The sequence below is a fragment of the Lepidochelys kempii genome, chromosome 5 (genome assembly GCF_965140265.1).
Source record: "Lepidochelys kempii isolate rLepKem1 chromosome 5, rLepKem1.hap2, whole genome shotgun sequence".
NCBI classification, from domain to species: Eukaryota; Metazoa; Chordata; order Testudines; family Cheloniidae; genus Lepidochelys; species Lepidochelys kempii.
The window spans coordinates 3,142,219-3,160,155 of NC_133260.1; the positions used below are offsets into that span (position 1 = coordinate 3,142,219).

General features: G+C 49.4%; 1 protein-coding gene across 1 annotated transcript; it reads right to left on the bottom strand.

Annotated features, from left to right (window-relative positions):
• Positions 1–633: 633 nt before the first annotated feature.
• DCTN3 (dynactin subunit 3) lies at positions 634–17,047 on the bottom strand. Its single transcript, XM_073345750.1, has 6 exons — positions 16,937–17,047; positions 15,694–15,778; positions 14,438–14,524; positions 7,633–7,691; positions 6,402–6,548; positions 634–3,275 (listed from the first exon to the last, which is right to left on the bottom strand). Exons 1-5 carry the CDS (start codon positions 17,045–17,047, stop codon positions 6,459–6,461), a joined length of 432 nt encoding a protein of 143 aa, XP_073201851.1. The 3' UTR covers positions 634–3,275; positions 6,402–6,458.
• Between the last annotated feature and the right edge of the window lie 890 nt (positions 17,048–17,937).

Here is a 17,937-nt window from a genome sequence, read left to right on the forward strand (position 1 = left end):
CCAGTGACGAGCAGGTGGGGATTAGACACAGCTGGGGCCACACCACAGCGCGCTGGGCACAGCCGGGCTTCTTATGTGCTGAACGAGCCCGGCACGGGGAACGGGAATCCAGAACTGCAGCGGTTCTAGCCCTGGGGGCTTTACCCCCCAAATGGAAGAGGAGAGAGGACAGCAGGGTTAGGGCACATGAAACTGAGGGGGGCTATTAGCTAGAGCTAGGCATGACAGGCACGGGCAAGCTTCCCTCCCCCAGCTCTGCTAGTGCCCCTCACTCCCGACCTGCAGCCCCCTGCGACCCCAGCCCTGGGCCCTCCACCCCCACAGCTCTGCCAGTGCCCCTCACTCCCGACCCGCAGCCCCCTGCGACCCCAGCACTGGGTTCCCCATCCCCACAGCTCTGCTAGGGCCCCTCACTCCCGACCCGCAGCCCCCTGGCACCCCAGCCCTGGGTTCCCCACCCCCACAGCTCTGCCACTGCCCCTCAATCCCGACCCGCAGCCCCCTGCGACCCCAGCCCTGGGCCCCCCACCCCCACAGCTCTGCCAGTGCCCCTCACTCCCGACCCGCAGGCCCCTGCGACCCCAGCACTGGGCCCCCACCCCCACAGCTCTGCTAGTGCCCCTCAATCCCAACGTTAAACCATTTATGGTCTCTGATGATCCTAAAGTATTTCTTGTATGGGTACTTATCTATCCTCCCGCGGCCTAGTGAAATTTCAGCGCAGGTAATTATATCCTTCCTCCTCCCTTGCTGCTGCCGTTTCAACTGAGCTACCCAAACCCTATTGGATAGTGGTGTTGTGTGATGATGCAAAACAGCTTCTGCTTCCACGTAAGAGGTAGCTTATGTTGTCTTCTAAAAAGGAATGAGCTTAAAACAACACAGAGTCCGAGGGCATCTTAAAGACTAACAGATTTATTGGGGCATAAGCTTTCGGGGGTAAAAAACGCAGTTCTTCTGCTGCATGGGGTGAAAATTAGAGATGCAGGCACTATTATACTGACACATGAAGAGAAGGGAGTTACCTCCCCAATTAGCTGTTATTTGTAAAGCACTTGGAGGTACTCAGACACAAAGTACTATAGAAATGATAAAATAACAACCCTGCACCCGCTTAAGGAAGTTTTTCAGCTGCGGTGGTAAAGAGAAGAGGCCTGATAGCTTGTAAACAGAACATACAAAGCAAGTCTCTCTTTTTGACTTTTCCCACTGTAGAATTCCAGTTGAAAGAGTTAAAGGCAGATACTCATAGATACAGGCTCTGGCTACACTGTTGCAGCGCTGTAAAGTGCCATTCTCACCCAGGGGTGTGAAAAAACAGGCCCGAGTGCAGCAAGTTACAGTGCTGTAACACGCCTGTTAAACAGTGTCCCCTAGGGAGGGGGAGTACCAGGAGCCCTCTCTCCCAGCACTGGTGCATGACCACACTCGCACTCCAACGCGCTGCCGGGGGAGCACTCCCAGGGCAGTGATTTGACCTTTGGAGCGAGGCCATGCCCACAGCAAAATCCTTCGGGGCACTAATTACATTGCCCAGAGGGAGAGACTGCCTTGGAGATGTGCTGAACTGTAACCTAAGCCTGAGTGAGAATGAGTCTGTAGTCTAGTGGTTAGGGAGTCTACCTGGGAGGCGAGAGACCTGGGTGTGACGCTGTGTAATAAGATGACCATTTATACCTTTGACATTCATAGAATATCAGGGTTGGAAAGGACCTCAGGAGGTCATCTAGTCCAACCCCCTGCTCAATTTTGCCTCAAATCTTCTACAAAGTAGGGCACGTAAGGTGTCAGGGGAAAAATTCTGATTTGCTAAGTCTGATGATCCTGTTTATACGCATGTATCATTTTTGTATCAGAAGTTATGAATATTGGCTATGCACTGGCAACATATATACATATTTCAGAGTAGCAGCCATGTTAGTCTGTATTCGCAAAAAGAAAAAAGGAGGACTTGGGGCACCTTAGAGACTAACAAATGTATTGGGAGCATAAGCTTTCGTAAGCTAAAGCTCATTTCATCGGCTGCATCGTATTCCTAGGTAACACCCACCAGGTAAAATAGAAATTAAGGCCAGACAGCTATCTATTGATGGCACATCAAGGACACTTAGCTCTCACAATGGGACATAGAAGAAACTCACTCCACCCAGATAGCTCTTCCTGTGGACACATCAGCAAGAATATGGGCAATGGCTACCCCGAGAGTCATCAAGCTATGTAAGGACATGTGATATGCTCATGTAACCCTGGACTCCATCTTAGGCCAGTACCTTTCCCCAAGTAGAGACAGTACATTTCCAGGCATGTGGCAAAGGGTATAAAAGACCCTGGAGCTATCTCCATTTTGCCTCTTTCCTGCCCTGATTCTCTGGACTGGATTTACAACTAAAAGGAGAATTTGAACTATGGACTGAAGAGCTTCCAATCTTTTGGAAGTTACCACAGAGAGAGACTTTCCAAGCCAGCAGTCTATTCCATCACTGCTGCAAACCTGATAATAAGGACTTGTTAATGGTTAATAAATCATATACATACAAATAATTGTCAACTTTCTTCTTTTATGATTAAACTTTAGTTTTTAGTTACTCAAGAACTGGAATCAGCATGATTATTGGGTAAGATCTGAGGTATATATTGACCAGGCTAAGTGGCTGATCTATTGAGATTAGAAGGACCCTATGTTTGATTAAATTGGTTTTCAGTAACCACTCATCTTAGAATCCAGTATCTGGGTGATGAGACAAGGGCTGGAGTGTCTGAGGACACTGCATTTTTGACTTCTTGTTGACCAGTGTGGCGAGACAGAAGAAGAAGTTTACTTTTGTTGCTGGTTTGGTATGCTCCACTAAGAGAGCCACCACCAGTTTGGGGTGAGCCTGCCCTATTTCACAGGGGTTTGTCTGGAATTTGGCACTGTCAGCTGTGACCCACTGAGGCACAGGGACACTGGGTCCAGTCCCCCACTCCAATGACTCATTTAGCCAGAGCAGTTTATCAAAATGCATATTCTCCACACCTGGTGCCCCTCGACCCACCCTTAATTCGTGGGCTAACACTGTAGGTTCATCACTGAAGAACTGGTTCTTGAGAAGGTTTTTGAATGAGGGCATTTGAAAGCAGTACAAGAGAATCCACAGAGTGGACAGATGCACTCTACCTGTGAAATAGTAGCTGGAAGGTTTGCAAAAGAAAAGAACGAAGGTCTCCAGTGATGGTCTCCCCTCTGTTCTGCCAAGTTCATATGTCTGACATTTCGCCAGAATCACTGGTGGCACCTGCAATTAACATATGAGCAGATTAACAGAGGCCAGACCTGACAACAAGCAGTGGGTTACAAGGCATTTCTAATGTTACAGATAGACCTATCAGTCTATCCATCCTATGTTCCTCATGATGGTATGACTGCCTAGGTGTCAAAGAAAAACAGTGGATACAATATCTCATGGCTGAATTCATCTCACAATATGATGTAGAGAACATCCCATGAAGAGCTCATGCGGAGATTAGCGTGGTATAAACGATGGGTAAAAATACAGAATGGGTTGATATCACACTCTTTTAAGGAAAAAATCAAGATCTCATCATTCACCTTTGGTCAAGGGCATCAATCAATGCAGAGGAAAAGATACTTCTCTGATACTTCTTAAAAAGTTCATAATAACATTACCGAAGACATCATGGTGTAGCAGCCGGGTAGAGGACAGGGATTCTGCCGACTCAGGTTATATCCCTGACTCTGCCACTGACATCCTGTTTGAACAGAGTCAGTAAGGAGGAGTAACTATACTGATATTTGTAAAGGTACTATGTAAGAGAAGAATGCTATTAGTATCCTTACCAATGTGCCCTCTAATGTTTTACATCCATGTGCAGAATGAATTTTGTTATGTGCACCAATATGGAGGGGATGTGGGGCGGGGAGGGGGCCGAGGGGTTTGGAATGCAGGAGAGGGCTCGGGGCTGGGGCAGAGGGTTGGGGTGCAGGGTGTGAGGGCTCCAGCTGGGGGTGTGGGCTCTGGCGTGAAGCCAGAGATGAGGGGCTGGGGTGCAGGCTGCCCCAGGGCTGTGGTGGGGAGAGAGGCGCCTGTCCCCACCGCAGCCCCACCTGCCCAAACTTGCTCCCCGTCCACCCCCTACCTCTGTCCTCTCCAGGCCCTTGTGGCTCTGCCCCTGTGCAGCCCTTGATAGCCTGCTGCATGGCCACGCAGCTTAGGGAAAGCTTAGCTTGTAGCCTATTTTCAAAGCTGCAAAAAGACGTGTACACCGCAAGGTTTATAGGGTTTTGTACCTCTAGCTGCAGTTTAATTGTAACTACTATTGCCACTTTTTACCAGCACAAAGAGTATGTGTCATTTAAATGATTGTGTCGGATACCAAAAGTTTTCAACTATAAAAAACAATATCCAACAGTGTGTGCTACCTTCAATTTGGTTGGGAATGCACTCCGTCTTAAAGATGTCGATCAAATAATCAAGCAAAATTCCGTATATCACCACAGACCAAATGCATGCAAGCCAGTAAAAAACATTGGGGGTGCGGGGGGAGGAGGAGGAGGAAGAAGAGAGAGAAAGAAATTGAGACTCTCTACAATTTTATTCCTGTTTGTCAATATTTCAAGGAAAAAAGGCTTTCCAAATTTCCAAATGTGAAAATTGACCATCTGTAGTAAGAACCTACTGCCGGTAATTTAGCTCCCTCTGCTGGTTTTACACCAGCAATGCTCTGTCCCTGAGCACATCCTGACATCAAAAGTCTGAATGCCCAATCAAGCAAGCTGTTAACAGAGCGACTTTGACAAAATGCAGCTTCATTAGGAAGAGCAGGTGTTAGCACACAGCTGAGTTTTCAAAAAGAAAAAGATTTGGTAGGATAAGCTAGTTTAAACTAGTTTCAGAGTAGCAGCCGTGTTAGTCTGTATCTGCAAAAAGAAAAGGAGGACTTCTGGCACCTTAGAGACTAACCGATTTATTTGAGCATAAATTTGTCTGTCTCTAAGGTGCCCCAAGTCCTCCTTTTTCTTTTTGCAGATACAGACTAACACGGCTGCTACTCTGAAACTAGTTTCGTCTCTAAGGTGCCCCAAGAATTCCTTTTCTAGTTTAAAAGAACAGCAACTATTATAAACTTCTATACAGATATCGTTAAAGACATAAAAAGCGAACACCAGCGTTGTGGTGTGGCTTATTTATTTATTTGAAATAATCAGGTTCAGTGGAGGAGGTATGACAACATTCTTTTCAAATTACAATTGATTCCATTACTCCCATTTGTGTTAGTAAACCTGCATTTGAGGAAGGATTAAAGTTTCTGGGTAAGATTTCCAGAAGCACTTGGTGTTTGCTTATCTCCCCTTCACTGAAGTCAATGGGAGAACTTCAGCCGGAGCAGAGTTAAGCCAATGCTGACTGCTTTTGAAAAATATCCCACTCTGCATGTGAGGTGCTGAGTCACACACCTGGGCTATGTAAACCACTTGAATTCAAGTGGTAGGGCCTACACCCAACCCTCTGCCGCAGCCCTGAGCCTCCTCCCACATTCTGAACCCCTCAGCCCCACCCCCACCACACATCACCTCCATATTGGTTCACATAACAAAATTAATTCTGCACATGGATGGAAAAAGTTAGAGGGAACACTGGTCTTTCAAAGCTAAGGAATCCAAATATCAAGTTTCCATGATGGGAAGAGAAGGTTAAGTTTAAATACAAAATCCCACTAACTTGTAGCATTTTAAGATGTACTTATACAGTGTTTCCATCCAAGGATTTCCAAGCACTTGATAAAGAAAGCGAAGTATTGTCATCTCAGTTGTACAAATGGAACAATAAATGCATAAAGAGGTTAAGTGACATACCCACAGTCACAAAGCAAGTCAGTGGCAGGGTCGGGGATATAACCCAGCTTTCCTGACTCTCAATTCAATGCCTTATTCACTACACCACACTGCCTCTGTAATTATGTTTGCTATCCTGTAAGGGACATCTCAGGCCTCTAGATGCCATTTGGGACCAACTGTTGCAGGACTTTGCAACTCCAGATTATACATTTCCAGGAACAAGTAAAAACCTAAACAATTTCCTTGGAATAGTGCCCTCCACCTGGTAATGTTAAGAGTGTTCAGATACTGTCAGGGCACAGCAGTGAGCAAGCCCCTAGGGTGAGATTTTCAGAAGTGCTCCACACTGGCATAACTCTGACCACAAACTTCACTGGGAGCAATCTCCCACTGACTTCAATGGCAGCAGTGTCAGGCCAGCGCTGACAGCTTTTGAAAATCCCATTGCTAAAGGCCCTAGCAAGCACGAACAAGATCTCATTGGCTCGCAAAGGTATGGCAGGAAGCAGCGTAAGGAAATGGGGAGAGCTACAGAAAGGTCTAATACACAATTCCAGCCTCTTACATCTCTCCTGGGGTGTAGCTCTTCTCCATGATTTCTTTAGCTGTGTGGAGCATGCCATCAAACATGGTCCTGATGTCTGCGTGTAGATGTTGATACATCCGATGTTGCATTATCTTTGACTTGTTGCTTGTAATAAACTCTGACTGCCTTGAAAACGTGGAAAAAACCCCAGATATTAGATACCATTCAGCATCCAAAGAGAACAGGAGACTGCAAATACGCCCGTGCCTCTCTCTTCTTTGTTTGGATAGACAATCTTGCCCCATCATCCCTGTTTGAGTTTTCCTTGGTACCAGTTGTCAGGCTGCCTCTGGTGTATCTGGGACCTCTGCTGCAATAATGCACTGGGAGTGCGGTGGTTAACCTGAGGCTGTATGTGTGTGGACACCTCTGTCATCACCAGGGATGGAACCCAGGACCTACAGCTGCAAGAGCCCCTGTACTGCTTCAGTAAAAGGGGTTAACTCTATTAGCTGAGTAAGCCAGCTCAAATCCTCCAAGTGGACTAGCTACTAGAAGGAGACAACCATGCACATTTAGCCAGAGAGTTGCAGTGACAACTCCACTGAAGTAGGAAATCAATTCATCATCAAGAAATCCTTCTTACCTCAGTGACTTTGGAACAGCTCTGTCAGAAAAGCAACCAAATACACTAACCACTAACACAGCCTCAGTGAAGACTTCTCAAGGAAGACAGGGCAAATGCTCCTTCCACTCCTTGCAATCAGATACAACATGCTCAATGGATTAGGCCTTGAGGCAGACACTTTACCTAGTGCTGTAAACTGAGCTGCTTATTTTATTTTAACTGATGTTCAGATTCCCACCCACCTGAACTGGGAAGGGGACTGTAGTTGGGTGGTGGTTGTCTCTCCCTCTCTGCGTCGGAAGGAGGCCACACTGCCTCACTATGCCATCGGGATCTCAGCCTAGTATTGGGGGTAATTAGCAGTTAGACATTAGTATCCCCACTGCAGTTTTTAAAAAAGCCACCCAAAGCTATTTGTACACTGAGATGTTCCTGAGCAGAGATCTCGTGTGACTCCTGGCAAATTCCATGATTTGGACAAACTGAAAAGAACGTAATGGAAAGAAAAAAATACTGATAATCTTAACTAGAATGGCTCTAGTCTGTGCTACTAATTACCCCATCCTTGCCCACGAATTACCTACGATTAACAAAAGGCCCCATCCCTGCCCATTGAAGATTAACCATAAGTATTCATGCTACCTGCTGCTGCAAGTGGATTTGAGCAAGTCGCTGCAGTTTGGCAGCATGGTCAGGAGCAGCTGCAAAGCACACAGAACAAAAGAACAAAAACTGCTTAGTTTTTACATCCAGGAAATTTGCAGTTACCAAAGTAGAGACAACTGTGTAAAAGCATATTTAAAGTGTTTCTATTGGGATTAATTTAATACACTTCTTTGTCAGAGGAAGCACATTACAGCTCAGAATGCCCTGAAGAGAAATACTGCTGGCCACCATACCACCACTGGTTACTGCCACTTTACTGCAAAGTAAGTGAAATGCCAACATTTTAGTTGTTTGTGTACACGCTGATCAGAACCAACTGAAAACAACTTTCCAAAGTCACCCCTCTGCTGCTTCTGGGGCCGTGAGATATGGGTCCCAAGCTGAGGATTACATGCCCAAGAGACTTGTATGAAGCATGCAGATGGATTACTATATGTGAATATTACTGATAAGCAACTGCATGGAGACTAGAGAGACCTCACTGTGCAAGGGGCAGGGATACTAAGTGAACAGGAAGCTACCCCTTAGAATGGAGACTTTCTACTGAGTTTTTCCCTATAACATTCTAAGGATTCTCTAAAGTGTGTATCTGTTGGCCTCCACTTTCCCTCATAGTTACACTGGCTCACTTGACCAGCATCTCAGGAATATTTAACAGTCCAGCAAGTATAACATGGCTCTGGGGTCACTGAAATTCATCCTTCCTGTACAGTGGGAGTATCGTAGCCAGGAGAATACATTCAAGCCCATAGAATCATAGAATATCAGGGTTGGAAGGGACCTCAGGAGGTCATCTAGTCCAACCCCCTGCTCAAAAGCAGGACCAATCCCCAATTAAATCATCCCAGCCAGGCCTTTGTCAAGCCTGACCTTAAAAACTTCTAAGGAAGGAGATTCCACCACCTCCCTAGGCAACACATTCCAGTGTTTCACCACCCTCATAGTGAAAAAGTTTTTCCTAATATCCAATCTAAACCTCCCCCACTGCAACTTGAGACCATTACTCCTTGTCCTGTCATCAGCTACCACTGAGAACAGCCTAGAGCCATCCTCTTTGGAACCACCTCTCAGGTAGTTGAAAGTAGCTCTCAAATCCCCCCTCATTCTTCTCTTGTGCAGACTAAACAATCCCAGTTCCCTCAGCCTCTCCTCATAAATCATGTGTTCCAGACCCCTAATCATTTTTGTTGCCCTTCGCTGGACTCTCTCCAATTTATCCACATCCTTCTTGTAGTGTGGGGACCAAAACTGGACACAGTACTCCAGATGAGGCCTCACCAATGTCGAATAGAGGGGAACGATCACGTCCCTCGATCTGCTCGCTATGCCCCTACTTATACATCCCAAAATGCCATTGGCCTTCTTGGCAACAAGGGCACACTGCTGGCTCATATCCAGTTTCTCGTCCACTGTCACCCCTAGGTCCTTTTCCGCAGAACTGCTGCCTAGCCATTCGGTCCCTAGTCTGTAGCGGTGCATTGGGTTCTTCCCTCCTAAGTGCAGGACCCTGCACTTATCCTTATTGAACCTCATCAGATTTCTTTTGGCCCAATCCTCCAATTTGTCTAGGTCCCTCTGTATCCTATCCCTGCCCTCCAGCGTATCTACCTCTACTCCCAGTTTAGTATCATCCGCAAATTTGCCAAGAGTGCAATCCACACCATCCTCCAGATCATTTATGAAGATATTGAACAAAACCGGCCCCACGACCGACCCCTGGGGCACTCCACTTGACACCGGCTGCCAACTAGACATGGAGCCATTGATCACTACCCGTTGAGCCCGACAATCTAGCCAACTTTCTACCCACCCTATAGTGCATTCATCCAGCTCATACTTCCTTAACTTGCTGACAAGAATATTGTGGGAAACCGTGTCAAAAGCTTTGCTAAAGTCAAGAAACAATACATCCACTGCTTTCCCTTCATCCACAGAACCAGTAATCTCATCATAGAAGGCGATTAGATTAGTCAGGCATGACCTTCCCTTGGTGATTCCATGCTGTCTGTTCCTGATCACTTTCCTCTCATGCAAGTGCTTCAGGATTGATTCTTTGAGGACCCTCCTCCATGATTTTTCCGGGGACTGAGGTGAGGCTGACTAGCCTGTAGTTCCCAGGATCCTCCTTCTTCCCTTTTTTAAAGATTGGCACTACATTAGCCTTTTTCCAGTCATCCGGGACTTCCCCCGTTCGCCACGAGTTTTCAAAGATAAGGGCCAATGGCTCTGTAATCACAGCCGCCAATTCCTTTAGCACTCTCGGATGCAACTCGTCCGGCCCCTTGGACTTGTGCACGTCCAGCTTTTCTAAATAGTCCCTAACCACCTCTTTCTCCACAGAGGGCTGGCCATCTATTCCCCATGTTGTGATGCCCAGCGCAGCAATCTGGGAGCTGATCTTGTTTGTGAAGACAGAGGCAAAAAAAGCATTGAGTACATTAGCTTTTTCCACATCCTCTGTCACTAGGTTGCCTCCCTCATTCAGTAAGGGGCCCACACTTTCCTTGGCTTTCTTCTTGTTGCCAACATACCTGAAGAAACCCTTCTTGTTACTCTTAACATCTCTTGCTAGCTGCAGCTCCAGGTGCGATTTGGCCCTCCTGATTTCATTCCTACATGCCCGAGCAATATTTTTATACTCTTCCCTGGTCATATGTCCAACCTTCCACTTCTTGTAAGCTTTTTTTTATGTTTAAGATCCGCTAGGATTTCACCGTTAAGCCAAGCTGGTCGCCTGCCATATTTACTATTCTTTGGACACATCGGGATGGTTTGTCCCTCTAACCTCAACAGGGATTCCTTGAAATACAGCCAGCTCTCCTGGACTCCTTTCCCCTTCATGTTCGTCCCCCAGGGGATCCTACCCATCCGTTCCCTGAGGGAGTCGAAGTCTGCTTTCCTGAAGTCCAGGGTCCGTATCCTGCTGCTTACCTTTCTTCCCTGTGTCAGGATCCTGAACTCAACCAACTCATGGTCACTGCCTCCCAGATTCCCATCCACTTTTGCTTCCCCTACTAATTCTTGCTGGTTTGTGAGCAGCAGGTCAAGAAAAGCTCCCCCTCTAGTTGGCTCCTCTAGCACTTGCGCCAGGAAATTGTCCCCTATGCTTTCCAAAAGCTTCCTGGACTGTCTATGCACCGCTGTATTGCTCTCCCAGCAGATATCAGGAAAATTAAAGTCACCCATGAGAACCAGGGCGTGCGATCTAGTAGCTTCCGTGAGCTGCCGGAAGAAAGCCTCATCCACCTCATCCCCCTGGTCCGGTGGTCTATAGCAGACTCCCACCACTACATCACTCTACATCACCCATGTTGCTGAAGAGGACTGCCATGCCACATTCTGCATTTGTTCTGCATGCTGCTGCACTGCTTTAGTCTTCCTAGACTGCAAACTCTTCAGAGCTGGAAACTCTTACAATAGTTTCCAGTTAGTTGAGGCAGACAGCTAGAGAACACGAAAGCTCATGCTCAAATAAATTGGTTAGTCTCTAAGGTGCCACAAGTACTCCTTTTCTTTTTTTAAAAACAGCATTTCCACACACTTCTAAGCACGAAGGGTAACAAAAGAGAGGCCACTGGTCTTTGCTAACATCAAGACAGCAGCTACGAAAAGGTAGCTTGCAAATGAGCACGTGTTACCTTTGATGTGGCAGGCGACCAGCTTGACTTAACAGTGGAATCCTTGCTGCTCTTAAACACAAAAAAGGAGCTTACAAGAAGTGGAAGATTGGACAAATGACCAGGGAAGAGTATAAAAATATTGCTCAGGCATGCAGGAGTGAAATCCAGAAGGCCAAATCACACATGGAGGTGCAGCTAGCAAGAGATGTTAAGAGTAACAAGAAGGGTTTCTTCAGGTACGTTAGAAACAAGAAGAAAGTCAAGGAAAGTGTGGGCCCCTTACTGAATGAGGGAGGTAACCGTCTGACAGAGGACGTGGAAAAAGCTAATGTACTCAATGCTTTTTTTGCCTTTGTCTTCGCGAACAAGGTCAGCTCTCAGACTGCTGCACTGGGCAGCACAGCATGGGGAGGAGGTGACCAGCCCTCTGTGGAGAAAGAAGTAGTTCGGGACTATTTAGAAAAGCTGGACGAGCATAAGTCCATGGGGCTGGATGCGCTGCATCCGAGAGTGTTAAAGGAATTGGCGGATGTGATTGCAGAGCCATTGGCCCTTATCTTTGAAAACTCATGGCAACCGGGGGAGGTCCCGGAAGACTGGAAAAAGGCTAATGTAGTGCCCATCTTTAAAAAAGGGAAGAAGGAGGATCCTGGGAAATACAGGCCAGTCAGCCTCGCCTCAGTCCCCGGAAAAATCATGAAGCAGGTCCCCAAGGAATCAATTCTGAAGCACTTAGAGGAGAGGAAAGTGATCAGGAACAGTCAACATGGATTCACCAAGGGCAAGTCATGCCTGACTAATCTAATTGCCTTCTATGATGAGATAACTGGCTCTGTGGATGAGGGGAAAGCAGTGGACCTGTTGTTCCTTGACTTTAGCAAAGCTTTTGACACGGTCTCCCACAGTATTCTTGCCAGTAAGTTAAAGTAGTATGGGCTGGATGAATGGACTATAAGGTGGATAGAAAGTTGGCTAGATTGTCGGGCTCAACGGATAGTGATCAATGGCTCCATGTCTAGTTGGCAGCCGATATCCAGTGGAGTGCCCCAGGGGTCGGTCCTGGGGCCGGTTTTGTTCAATATCTTCATAAATGATCTGGAGGATGGTGTGGATTGCACTCTCAGCAAATTTGCAGATGACACTAAACTGGGAGGAGAGGTAGATATGCTGGAGGGTAGGGACAGGATACAGAGGGACCTAGACAAATTGGAGGATTGGGCCAAACGAAATCTGATGAGGTTCAACAAGGACAAGTGCAGAGTCCTGCACTTAGGATGGAAGAATCTCATGCACCTCTACAGACTAGGGATCGAATGGCTAGGCAGCAGTTCGGCAGAAAAGGACTTAGGGGTTACAGTGGATGAGAAGCTGGATATGAGTCAACAGTGTGCCATTGTTGCCAAGAAGGCCAATGGCATTTTGGGATGTATAAGTAGGGGCATTGCCAGCAGATCGAGGGACGTGATTGTTCCCCTCTATTCGACATCGGTGAGGCCTCATCTGGAGTACTGTGTCCTGTTTTGGGCCCCACACTACAAAAAGGATGTGGAAAAATTGGGAAGAGTCCAGCGGAGGGCAACAGAAGTGATTAGGGGACTGGAACACATGACTTATGAGGAGAGGCTGAGGGAACTGGGTTTGTTTAGTCTGCACAAGAGAAGAATGAGGGGGGATTTGATAGCTGCTTTCAACTACCTGAAAGGGAGTTCCAGAGAGGATGGCTCTGGACTGTTCTCAGTGGTAGCAGATGACAGAACGAGGAGCAATGGTCTCAAGTTGCAGTGGGGGAGGTTTAGGTTGGATATTAGGAAAAACTATTTCACTAGGAGGGTGGTGAAGCACTGGAATGTGTTACTTAGGGAGGTGGTGGAATCTCCTTCCTTAGAAGTTTTTAAGGTCAGGCTTAACAAAGGCCTGGCTGGGATGATTTAGTTGGGGATTGGTCCTGCTTTGAGCAGGGGGTTGGACTAGATGACCTCCTGAGATCCCTTCCAACCCTGATGTTCTATGATGATTCTATGATTCTGTGTGTGCACTGTCCAAGAACGGCTGGAGGTTGTTCACCTGTTCCAGAAGGGCGGCTTGGGAAAGAATAAGCTGCTCCTCTGGTTTAAAAGACAGAGAAGGAGAAGTTTAAGTCAAACACTATTTCAGCTTTCCACAGATGAGAAAAAATAAGTTGATTAATTGGCCTGGTTCAGCTTCCCCTTCTCATAAGGCAATCAAACCTACACGCAGCAGAAAGACTTCACCACAACGATACTGTGGGTTACTATCACACCTTCCAACCAATCAAGGATCTCTGTGCCTTTCGCAAACATCCCCCACCCTTTTCTGGGGTAGCTATTATCAGATGGGGAAACAGAAGCTCAAAGGCAGCACACAGTACATAAAAGGGAAGAACCAGGAGCAGAAGCCAGGATGTTCCTCACTGAGCTAGCAATGGAAAAAGCACATTTTTTTGCTCTTTCATTGGCTCAGTTGTTGAGCCCCATTAAAAGTCAACCTCGTGGCTCCGACTCTCCCTTGCTTACACCAATAAGAATCGGGGACAACGCCACTGGAGACAATGGAGTTACACACGCCTACCACAGGAGAGGGGCGACTCAGGTCCCCTGTGAGAGAGCAGGGCAGGGTTAGAAGTTCAATACTTATGAACACTGAAGTATATATATTGTGATGTTTAAGAGCAGTTTTGTTACCATAACAGTTGGTAGACATAGGGAAACAATTCCACACACCCCTTCTCCACCCCCCCTCCACCCCGCAAAGCTTCTGACCAAAGGCTAGACAGACTCAGAGAGAGTCAAGGTCCATTACTCATTCAGGGAAGGCCTTTGGTAGCGAGAAAAGCACTCCTCATGCAGGAACTAGTTCCACGGTGCCAGTTGCATTCCAAGTGCTTGCCAGGGAGCCAGACTGGGGACTGAACCAGGCTTGTTCTTCCCTGTACAATTCATACTGTAGTTTCTCCAGTTCTGATCTTTTACTGAAGCATTGGCCAGTTTACAGGGGAAGATGAGAAGCCAAATGAGGCATTTCCGTCCTAAGCCCATGATTAAAAGAGAGATGGACAGGTGCATTCAGTTAAGATCTCCCTCACCCTGCTTGTCTTGAGAGCTTTTGGGGAATGAGCATACTCCTTTCATTTCATGACATGCCTGCTAAGATGAACTGCAGTTTCATGGCATCGCGAACAGCCATTCGATCAATGTACTGAGGATCCAGGTATTTTATTAAATCTTCAACTAAGATCAGAAGTAGGTTACAGGGAGGGAGAGAGAGAAGTGATTAGTTCTGGAAGTACTGCCAGTCGCAACTTCCTACTTACTACAAAATTTTGCTAAAAAGAATCAGCAGCTATAGTATTTCTATAGTACCATGAACTTTCACAGCATTTTATAGACCACTTGAATGACATACTCTGCCTCAAAGAGCTTACAAATCTGAGCTGACTAACTAGTTTAGACAACAATCCAGATGTAGGAAGATGCAGAGGCATCCTCAGTGGGGGATCGGAGAGGAATGGCTTTTGACTCAACAGTACAAAGTCGCTGCTGCACCAAGCCTGTAAGTTTCCTTGTTTGATTTTATTTTAAAGAAGTGTGTACTCACATGGCCCAACGCCAATAGGCACTCATTATTTACACAAGGTCCCACTAACCTTCTAAGTATTACATTAGCCAATTTTAAATTCAACTGCAGAGGTCACAATTCATTCTTTAAAGGGAAGGCACAGAGCGAGTGCTCCCTTTCCATCATGTGGCCTGCTACTTCCCCTGCCCTCTGAAATGTCTTTCCTTTACACACGCAAGTCTTGCTTTCTGAAGCTGGCCGAGGGTGTGCTGAAGTGGCACCAGTGTCCTCTCCAGGCACAGCATGCCGTTTCTGCGACATCTCTCCTCTGATACAAAAATCCCAAGGTTGCTTGCAATCGGAGTTGTCCTTGATAGACGCAGCGGGGAGTAATAAGCTCCAATGCCAGTGAGAAGTCAAAGCCCATGATTTTCTGCAGGTGCACATACACTGAATATGTACTACCCCTTGCTGATAACACCAGGCCTGATGGGCTGCAGATTTCTAGGGGGATCTGATCACAGTGGGTAGAATGCACAGTCCTAGGGAAGGAATAAAGCTGAAACCTTAGATTTTAGATCTCTGATAATGGAACAGAAACCAAAGTAGATGCCTTACTCTCACAAGGTACACCCCACTCAAGAGAGCTGCCAGCTTGTCTACTCAGTCATAATTAGCTCCTTTGGAGGCAAAGGAAGGTTGTTTTTAAACCCACTGCAAAACACACCTCAAATGATCTCAGACAGGCCACCCAACAAGACCACCACATAAAATACAATTTGGATCTAAATCCTGGGGGTAAAAAAAAACCGCAACACACAAATGCTGGATGAATACTTACTTTTCTTATACAAAATTTTAATCCTCTCTCTTTTGCTTGTAATGTTCCCCAAAGCCACCTGAACTTTCACCAAACCATCTGCTGCCTAGAAGGTAAGAGATGGTATAAACCAAACAGGGATTAAGTGACACTTCTATGATCCCACAACTAAACTGTCAGGAACAGACCAGCAGTGACAGGAGATAAAATGTCTATTTAAAATGGATGAATGCATCCGATGAAGTGAGCTGTAGCTCACAAAAGCTCATGCTCAAATAAATTGGTTAGTCTCTAAGGTGCCACAAGTCCTCCTGCTCTTTCTGCGAACACAGACTAACATGGCTGCTGCTCTGAAACCTATTTAAAACGGTTTCAGCTACTAACATTCACAGGCAGCATAGTTCAAGGAGCTGCCCGAATGGTGACGTGAGGATACGAGGGGCTGCTAAACAGAGCCCGTGTTGTACCCCAGAGGGGGCGGCAATTCAGAAGTAAACGAAGCAGCCCCCAGCCAGGCAGCCCGTCGGGGCACTGGGACAAAAGGCCCCGCACTAGTCCTCCTGCCCCCCGTGCAGGGCCTGCCCCCCGTGCAGGGCCTGCCCCCCCGGCCCGGGAGCGCTCTGCCCGCCGGGGAGCATCGCTGGGGGCAGGAGTGGAGCGAGCAAGGCCCTGGAGGAGAACCCGCAGCGGGGGCGGGAGAGCTCATGGCCGCGCTCCTGAAGGAACCAACAGCCAAAGCCTCCCCCCCGGCCAATCCCCGCCCCCCCCGAGCCTCCCCCCCTCCCCCCGGCCAATCCCCGCCCCCCCCGAGCCTCCCCCCCTCCCCCCCGGCCAATCCCCGCCCCCCCCGAGCCTCCCCCCCTCCCCCCCGGCCAATCCCCGCCCCCCACGAGCCTCCCCCCCTCCCCCCCGGCCAATCCCCGCCCCCCACGAGCCTCCCCCCCTCCCCCCCGGCCAATCCCCGCCCCCCCCGAGCCTCCCCCCCTCCCCCTCCCCGCCCCCCCCGAGCCTCCCCCCCTCCCCCCGGCCAATCCCCGCCCCCCCCGAGCCTCCCCCCCCCCCGGCCAATCCCCGCCCCCCACGAGCCTCCCCCGCCCCGGCCAATCCCCGCCCCCCGGCGCTGCTGTCGGGCAATGCGGAGGCTGGAGCCACCCGCCCCTGGAGCGGCGCAAGGCCCCGAGCCGCAGGGTCCGCCCGGGCCCAGCCCAGGGGCCCTGGATGGTCCCTGGTGGGGGGAGCCGGCCCCGCAGCGGGGGCCACACACAGGCCGGGGGGCGGGTGCTGAGGGGCCCGCCCAGCCCCAGGCCGCCCCGGCCCCGAACACCCGCCGCTCCAGCGCCTCCACCCGGTCCTGCAGCGCCCCGACCGCCGCCATCTTGTCCACACCCGGCCGGCCGGAAGCGGGGGCGGGACTCCCCCGTGACAGGAGCCAATCGAACGCGGCCTCTCCAGAATTGACGGGCGAAGGCAGGGGCGGTTAAATCCGATGATCTGTTCCAGCCTGCCCTGCTCCCCAGCTCCAAGCGTTGCCATGGAGATGATCAGTCCCAGCATGCCCTGCTCCCCAGCTCCAAGCGTTGCCATGGAGATGATCAGTCCCAGCCTGCCCTGCTCCCCAGCTCCAAGCGTTGCCATGGAGATGATCAGTCCCAGCATGCCCTGCTCCCCAGCTCCAAGCGTTGCCATGGAGATGGTCAGTCCCAGCATGCCCTGCTCCCCAGCTCCAAGCGTTGCCATGGAGATGATCAGTCCCAGCATGCCCTGCTCCCCCAGCTCCAAGCGTTGCCATGGAGATGGTCAGTCCCAGCATGCCCTGCTCCCCCAACTCCGAGTGTTGCCATGGAGATGATCGGTCCCAGCATGCCCTGCTCCCAGTGTTGCCATGGCGACAGCGTCCCGGGCCTGCCCTGCGCTGTCAGCCCGGGCTCCGCGCCCCGGGGCTGTGCTGGGCCCCGGCGGGGCGCGCTCCTGTCAGCCCGGCGCCTGTGGGGCCGAGGGCTCCCCCCGTCCCGGGGCTGAGCTCCTCGGGGCTCCCCGCGAGCGGCCCGGCGGCTCTTGGCCCCGCCGCAGGCCCCGGAGCCGGGGAAGGAGGCGTGGAGCCGAACGACGTCGGAGCCTTCGCGGAGCCAAAGCGAAGCAGACGCGGCGGGGCCCGTAACTGCGGCCGCGTACAGGCGTCGGGATCCGTCACCGGCCGCATGCGGGCCCGGCTGGGGCCCGTGGCGGCGAAAGGCTCCGGGAGCTGGGAGACGCCGTTGCGGCCCA

What these genes read in the sequence shown, in the direction of transcription:
- DCTN3 (XM_073345750.1), bottom strand. Translation starts at nt 17,047, where the DNA reads ATGGCGGCGGTCGGGGCGCTGCAGGACCGGGTGGAGGCGCTGGAGCGG. An exon ending in TAAAATTTTGTATAAGAAAA is followed by an intron (nt 14,525 to 15,693) that starts GTAAGTATTCAT and finishes TTCTGATCTTAG; the next exon opens with TTGAAGATTTAATAAAATAC. An exon ending in AAATCCACTTGCAGCAGCAG is followed by an intron (nt 6,549 to 7,632) that starts GTAGCATGAATA and finishes CACGTTTTCAAG; the next exon opens with GCAGTCAGAGTTTATTACAA.